At 26.7% G+C, this 8,746-nt stretch overlaps 1 protein-coding gene across 1 annotated transcript in view; it reads left to right on the forward strand.

Moving 5' to 3' along the window:
* The window catches only part of LOC103309002 (PHD finger protein 7), a 9,001-nt gene extending 648 nt beyond the window's left edge, over positions 1–8,353 (forward strand). Inside the window, exons 2-10 of the mRNA XM_029485506.1 lie at positions 1,999–2,168; positions 2,245–2,346; positions 2,413–2,540; positions 4,416–4,694; positions 5,272–5,424; positions 6,290–6,405; positions 7,720–7,794; positions 7,879–7,907; positions 8,312–8,353. Of these exons, the coding sequence (XP_029341366.1) occupies positions 1,999–2,168; positions 2,245–2,346; positions 2,413–2,540; positions 4,416–4,694; positions 5,272–5,424; positions 6,290–6,405; positions 7,720–7,794; positions 7,879–7,907; positions 8,312–8,353 (1,094 nt within the window). The remainder of the gene's footprint in view (positions 1–1,998; positions 2,169–2,244; positions 2,347–2,412; positions 2,541–4,415; positions 4,695–5,271; positions 5,425–6,289; positions 6,406–7,719; positions 7,795–7,878; positions 7,908–8,311) is intronic.
* Positions 8,354–8,746: the final 393 nt, after the last annotated feature.

Genomic DNA, 8,746 nt, shown 5'->3' on the forward strand with positions numbered 1-8,746 from the left:
TACATTACCTAGCTATTATTATATCTATCTACAGCGCGGTTCATCGATCATATATAATATTATATACCTATATACCGTGTATTTTGTAATCTATAATAAATAGATTATGGCTAAGGGCTATATATAATACAAAATGCACTAATAATTTTTAAAAACATTGCGTAAAAATATTTAAACGCGTGTCTAGAAACTAATAAAATATAATTATAATTATAGCAGGTATATTATTTACATTTCTTAATCTTTTACTATAATAATTATTATTCTATAAATTATTTATATAGCTACGGAAACAGCGGATTCTTTGGAAAAATATATAGGTATTTAGAATATTAGTTACCTATGTCTACATAAATACATAATGTAAAAATATATTATGTATGTATATAATATATATTAGGTATATTCAAATTGAATATTATACATTTAATTTTCAATGAGCACATAATTAAAATTAAACCATTAATATAAAGATCAAGTTAATGTTTGATTTTCAAACTTTAATAATTATTAATCTTAGTAAGTTAAATAAATGTTAAAAATTAAGACTTAACCAATTTAAGATTTGTATTAAAAATTAAATATTTTTTTTTTTAAATTGAATAATTCTTATACAATATTTCAATTATAACATAAAAAAGCTCCACTCGGAATCTAAAATTAAATAACTATTCAATTTTGGCTACAGGTCTTTCTTTTACAACCTTTATAATATATTCTCCGTACCATAATTCTGAATCGTTTATTTATAGCTATGTTCATTAAATGTATTTAGAATTACTACCTAACGTCTATAATCAACATTTTTAGTGCATATTTTGACTATTTTGAATTTAAAGGTCATAATATATTATTTGATTTTAAGAGTATATTTAAAACAAAAAGTCATTGTTTGGTTTGGTTGTTTTTATGTTCTTTATTCAGTTTTGTTGTTTGAAAATTCTTTTATAATTATAATCTGATCTTATAATAAGATTTCTTAGTGTATTTGAGTGAAACGAGAAACATTTTTTATTATGTTATGTTAGAGATATAATATTATCAGAGACACCTAAGATCTAACCACGTCAAGAAGGGGTATACCCACGAATATTTTTAGCAATACACCACCAATGACCAATTAATACCAAATCAAAATTTAAAACTTTAAAGTAAGAGGACATTACACCTACATCTGTTGTCTACGTCTTACAAGTGCGTAACATGGCAAGTTTTGCGCTCAGCAGATAACATTTAACTATTTGGTTTAAAAATTAGAGTGAATTCACCTCTAAAAAATGTAAACATAAGATTATTATCCAGGGTATGTTATGGGCTTTTTGTTATAGTTTTATTTTAAAGCTATATCTGAGTATTTTAAAATTGTAAATTGTTTGTATATCTTAAAATACTCATAACTCATTTTAAAAGTGCAATATAACAAAAAGCCTTTGTGAGATGCCCTAGATAATAATCTTATGTTTTAAATTGTATTAGAGTTAAATTCGATCTAGCATTTAAACTAACAGAGTTAAACGTGATCTGCTGAGCGTACAATATGCTATGTTACGCACTTATAATAAGATGTAGACAACAAAATATGTTCGTGTAACGTCTTCTTAATACTTAAGCATACATATCTTTATAGGTACTAATTAATGATTCATAGCCATGACTCATTCAGTAGAACATCATAATATGATATTATTCTGAAATTGGTTAGATTACACTCAAAAAAATTGGTCCGATTCTCAATACGCTTTGGGAAATATTTTTCACGATTGGAAAATCGAAAAGTTTTTTTAATGTTACTAAAACCAATTTCACTACAATACGGATAGTATTGAGCAATTAATATATACCAAAAATGTATTTAAATAGTGTTTGAAATCCTTATTTTTAAAATTTTTAATACCTTGAACTCAAATAATTGTTTAAAACCATTTGTTACAACACTGAATATTACAACTATTGTTCATTGTTAAAACTACAAATTAATAAAATATTATAATTTTACAGCTCATCGAATGGCACAACCTCAAACGGCCATTCAACTTTATAGTCAGAAGGTAGAGCTTAATAAGAGTCAGAACAAAAAGTGTATGTTATGTGGCCATAAAGAAATAAGTCAACAGTTAAACTCTCCGCTGTACATGCTGAATGATGTTATTGTACATTATTTCTGCATTGTAATTATACCTATTTCTTCAAATTTAATATAAGTATATTAACTGTAGAATATAACTATAATTTACTTGTTTTCAGATGTTATCAACGAAGGCCGTGAAAAATGGTAGTGACAAGGAGGGTATTTGGGGATACTTATTAAACGATATCAGAGCTGAAATAACCCGAGGATCTAGAGTGGTATGTTCTTTTTATATTATTATGCACCGTGTATCGTGTTCTTAAACATTTATATCATAATTTTAGACTTGCGTTTATTGCAATAAAAAGGGTGCAACTTTATCGTGCATTGAAGCAGTGAACTGTCGAAAACAGTTCCATCTTCCTTGTGGACTTAAAAATGGGTCTATGCATCATTTTTTTCAGCCATACAAGTACGTTGTTAATTTTATATATTTTGTCAACATATTTTAGATTCTGAGTGGAACAATGAATGTATTGATTTTACAATGATGTGTGTTTTTTTTTAATTTTTCTAAATTTTTTTTGGGCAGGTCATCACCTTTTAGGACAGTAAAAGTGCTTAGATTTTCTTCAACAGTATCTTTTTTGATAGGAAAGTGAATCTAGTTGATACTTTGGAGGGTAAAAGTAAAAACTTCCCTGTAGTTTTCAAAAGTGCCGAGAAAAACAAAAGAATAATTAAGGAAAAACGGGAATTTTTACGCAAAATCTGTTATCGAGAAAAGCGATTTTGGTTTTTGGTACATTTCTCAAACAAATGACCGTAGGTACATAAAATGTTGACTGAATGTTTAAATTAGCATTTTCTATAGCCATAGAAACATTTTTCAAATATTTTGATTTATTTTGAGCTGTTTACGGATATTTTCAGTTTCCATTTTTTTTTTTTTCTATAAATATCAATAAAATTTTATTCGTTGGGTAAAAAAGCTTGAAAATTTAATACAAGGTTCATATTATATTGTTTCAAAGACAGATCAAAAAAATTAAAAATCCATAGTCACAGTTTTTTTTTCTGAGAATCTAAAGTTCAAATATTGACAAAATACGTAAAAATAACGAAAATTTCCAAATTATTTTGAGTTCGAAATTCATGAAAATTTTCTTTTTAAATCTAAGATTTCTAACTTTAAAAAAAAAAAAAATGTGTACTAGCAAATCAAATAAATTTTTTATGAGCAATTGAAATTCATATTTTTACAACATATGGTATTTACTCGATTTCTCACGTAACAATTTTCTTCTTATTTTGTTGTAATTAAAAAAAAATTACTGTAGATGTTTGAAAATTTCACTGATTGTATATTAGTATTGTCTATAAACTATAACATTTTGAAAATAATTTGACTATTTTTGAGCTGTGTACAGACATGGTCAGTTTTCAATTTTTTTAGTTTTTTTTTCTATAAATATCAATTAAGTTTTATCTGTTGGGCCAGAAAGTGTAAAAAATTAATACAAGGCTACTGATTTATTGTTACAATAGCAGTTGAAAACTATTAAAAATACATAAGCACAATGTTTTTTTATAAGCATTTAACGATCGAATTTTGACAATATTTATCAAATTTAAAATTGAATAATTATTTCGTAGTTAAAAATTTATAAAATGTTCAACTTTTATATCTAAGAATTGATAATATAAAACAAGATTTCACGTATGTAGTTAATTCTGTTACCAAAAAATCTAAAAAATACATAAGCACAGTTTATTTGTATAGTCATTATAAGCTTAAATTTGGACAAAATTACATATTAAAAAACCTGGAATAACTATTTTAGTTTTTTTCTTGTGATTGTAGAATATTATTTGTGGGTCTTTGAAACTTCTAATATATACTAATATACTATTATATATTTATGGTAGTATCATGATTTGTTGTTGATGTATAATGCGTTATAAGTACCGAATGGATATTGTGATAAAATTAATTTAGAATTCATTATAGATACCTATTATTGCTAAATTTTTTTATACCATTTAGATACGTATATAATATATCTTATACCTAGACTGACATACCGTCTCCGCTCAGAATCGTTTTTCTTATACAGTGATATTATATCATTGAATTCAAATTTGGATAGTATCCATTGTACAGTGACCCACTTGTAACCTACTGTACAGCAGAGTGACATCCACTTACCCACATTTTATATCATTTAATTCAAATTTAATACCATTCATTATACAGTGACCCACTTGTAACCTACTGTACAGCAGAGCGACATCCACTTGCCCAACTTTTGTTTATTATGATTCTTATTGACACAAATATTTTTAGATCGTTTTGCCAACAGCACCGCGTTCAGCCAGTTATAGATTTAACAGAGATACTTCCATCCGCTTATCCTACCGTAGAATGTGGTATTTGTAATGATAATGTTGTACCATCGACTTCACCGACTGCCATTTGGGTGCCTTGTTGCAGTGTTTGGTTTCACCGAGTCTGTGTTCAAGATCTGGCATTGCGTAGAGGCTACTTTATTGAATGCCCTAAATGTGAAAACGTCGATAAATTCAAGAGCCGAATTCTCCTACTCGGAATAAATATACCATCACTGTAAGACCGACTTTTATTTACCGTAATATTTTTCATATGCAATATGTTTGTACAAAACCATATAAGTAGTACTTGTATGGAAAAATTAAAAAAGTATTCAAAAGTCACATTTTTAGCAAACAATTATAAACTATTTAAAATATAATTTTCATAGAAGTAGAATATATTTTAATATTAGTTCATGGCTTAGAAACAAATACAATTTGTACAAAATTGTATTCTTATACATCAAAGTGATACAAAATATATTCTGCTTCAGTATATGAAATTTCAAATGTTGTAATTCAATAAAAAATAAAAACATACAAATAACCATTAAAAATTGTGAACAAATTTAAATTTTCATGATAATTAAGGCAATTTACTTAAATGTTTAAAAGTAAAAGAAGTTAATTAAAAATTCAGTAAAAACCTAACTAGTAGTTTAAATCATTATTCTATAATATCTAATTGTACCTATTGTAAATTAATTATTTTAATAAATTCTAAGTCATGGTGTTTTAAGTTATGCATAATATGAATACGCTTTAAATAGTTTTTATTTTATAAAGAGTTAACCTAAACATTTAAATCACAGGTATGCCACTTGGGAGAAAAGAAGGTCTTCACAGAATGCTATACTGAATACTCTACAGAACAGTTTTGAAAAGTTCTCTGAAAGGTCCATACAATGCGATGCTACACGCTGTCTCTGTCCTCATGAAGGGAAACGTAACTTTCAAAATGAATTGTAAGTAATTTGTTTTAATTATAATCATAATTTTAATTTTACGCACCAAAGTTAAATATTAGGTACAGTAAATTAATACAATACTCCTTAAATAATTAGCACCTACCTAAATCGTGTGATATATTTGTGAAATTGATATATTAAAGTAAATTTAATTCAAATAATGTTCACTATAAATGTTCAACTTATTGTATCTATCAAATAAATTATGAATGTAGAATAATATCCCTAACTCTGTTTATATTCTATATTTCTAACCATCATTGTAAGTTTTATGAATCAATAATAAATTATCATCCAAATTTAAATCTCACATTGTGTTTCATTCCATTTGTATCAAATTAGGTATAAATTATTCATTACAGTGCTGATGTAGAGTGATAACGGATATAACTTAATAAAATCACCATTGCGCTAAATTATGATTATACTAATAGGTGGGAAGCAGCCTTAAAAAAGTTGAGACTCGCTGATAACTTAACTTAACCTTATAAATAATAAATTATTTTAATTAAAATTTCCATTGAAATAATATATTTTATAATTTTGGATTTGTTAATAAATTAAAAACGTGGTTTGTAGGTTCTATTATTTTATTTACATTTACCTGAAATTCAACTCATTTTCAAAAGCTTTTATTAACATGATTGTCTGCTTTGTAATAAATCAAAGTCAAAAATGAATCTATGTTGACGTGTAATACCTATACAATATTACCTACCCTCGCAAGTTTAAAAATACCTTCTTAATTAATTCTTAATATATATCCAAAATTACATATTTTGGTATATAGGTATGTTTATTATGTTATTGTTATTACACTACATATACAAATGGCATTTATATGTTTTTATTTTCCAAAAAGTCGATGGAAATTAGTTCTGTGCAGAACATGTGGGTACAGACAAACGCATGTAAGCTGCAGTTCAATTAGATTTGATGAGAAATGGAACTGCGAAGAATGCCAGACAATGATTACAAGTATGATTTATCATTATTATGGTATTCATTTTTTATATGCTTTGCTTTATGAAACTCTCAACCGCTTAATAAAACGAATAACCAACTGATTACAAGTTTATATATTTATGAGTCTGTTGGCAAAAGATATCGTAGTGGCAGCTATTCCATAGTGCATGTCTTGCTTCAGCAACACTAACAATATTTGGTTGGCAGTTGGGTAACTGGGTGGGTGGTTTTATTGGTGTAACAAAATTAAAAACAAAATAATGCTTAACACAGGGTCTGAGTATACATTGTAGGTTGTATTAGTTTTAAAAATATCATTGTGTATATGAAATATAATTCTATTTATATCGGTACTTAAAAAATACAAGTCCCCACAATTAATATATTTTTAAAATAACTAAAATTGTTATTTTTCGTTTAATTGATCATACACATCCATATATCATATTTGTATCATGCATTTATTATATTTTGGTTTTTATGTATGCAGAGTTACAGATGGTAACAATACAATTTATAGGTCTTTTCTCTACTGTGGTGTCTTAGACATTTTTTTTAAAGATATCAAAATCCATAAATATTAATTATTATTTATTTGACTGTAGGTTAGGTACAAATAAAACTGCCTCATGAAACTATAAAACGATAATATCAATTTAACTACCTAATTTAACAAAGAAAACGTTGTTCCACTAATTACTTTATTATTTTACCTAGTTTGATTTAAATAATTGTGTTACGTCCCAACTGACGTAGATACATACACCAACGCAGAGATGAACACTTGATGTATTATGTTATTTTTGAGTGTTTATTAACAAGTACAAAATTACAATATTATAAATATATGACAGTGAGTGGTGTTACGACCTGCCTCTAAGTGTCTTATGTGTATTGTAAATATATGACAGTGAGTGGTGTTACAACCTGCCTCTGAGTGTCTTATGTGTCCCTAACCGTCTGACGAGCTCTTGTCATGGGCTCGTATATATATGATCGGATCCTTTGGAGTGGGTGGTCGTTGTAGTGGCTAAATCCGGTCATGAGACAGAGTCCGGGTCTCGACTTGGTATGCTGGACGACTCGCATCCTCTGATTGTGTGTTGACATTCCCGAGGAGATACGTGTGACGATGCTTTTATGGTTTGATTGTTTCATACTATGCTTTTGCAACGATCTCCGCGTGATATAATATACTAATTGTCTTATTAGTTACATCCGTTAGATATTGCTAAGAACGTGCGATACGCTATACATAGTTTATACATAATTGATTTATACGTAGGTACGTAACAATTGTTTAAAACTTTGAATAATGAATTTCAGATATTCCAGCAAGACGATTGGAATTACCTATTGATGGGAATGCTGTAGGTATTTCAGCAATTTTTGGTGATTTTGGTAAGATAATGATTCAAAGACTAATTAGTAAAATAAATTGTATTGAAGCTCAGATACAATAATTATTTAATTATTCAATTTCAGATGCATATGGAATGGTTATTCGTAAAAAGGTAATGCGCATAACAAAACAATCATTTATTTTAAATGTATTAGCAACCTTTACAACTAGAATAATGATTGTTATCTAAGTGTAGTACCTATGTTCCAATGGCCACTACAACTAATGTCACTAGGAGCTTGAAAGATATTATACTCATTTATTTGAAACAATAGACAAACTATTGTATTGTAATATATTGTATGATGTTTAATTATAAAATACAATATAATATGTTTGTTTTATTTATGACGATAACTTTATCTGCTAACTTCTTTATTCTATCATTTTATTAATTTAGCTTTAGCGATTACATGACTAAATTTAAGTGGGTATCTATGACTATTTCTTATAAATTAACAGCCTCGTTTAATTATTGTAAATTATTGTAATTAAAATTTTCAATTATTTTTATAGCCGTACGCGTACATTCCGGGATACATTCAAAGACGAGAATAACGCTTCAGAGTCCGATATGTTTATATTTTTTTCATTATTTTGTGATTAAGTTTATACTATTACATTTTGAATTATATTGGTTAAGTATTCAAGTATATATAATAACTACTAAAATACAATGTAACTATGATCTAACTAAAGTAATACCAATGTTAAGTTGTAACTTATAAGTTATAAGTAATATTTGAATGTATAGTTTTTTTCATTTTTTCTTTTTTTTATTGTACCTATATTTTGTAACCAAGTTTTTGTTTACATCATTACATTTTTAATTTGTATATTAATTGTAAGTGTTTTATTACATTTCATATAAACAATAACACTATTTTCAATACATTCATCATTTTATGCAATTACGAATTTATTTATATTTGTTTTCATTATTACCTTGAT

Source organism: Acyrthosiphon pisum, chromosome X, assembly GCF_005508785.2.
Source record: "Acyrthosiphon pisum isolate AL4f chromosome X, pea_aphid_22Mar2018_4r6ur, whole genome shotgun sequence".
Classification (NCBI taxonomy): domain Eukaryota; kingdom Metazoa; phylum Arthropoda; class Insecta; order Hemiptera; family Aphididae; genus Acyrthosiphon; species Acyrthosiphon pisum.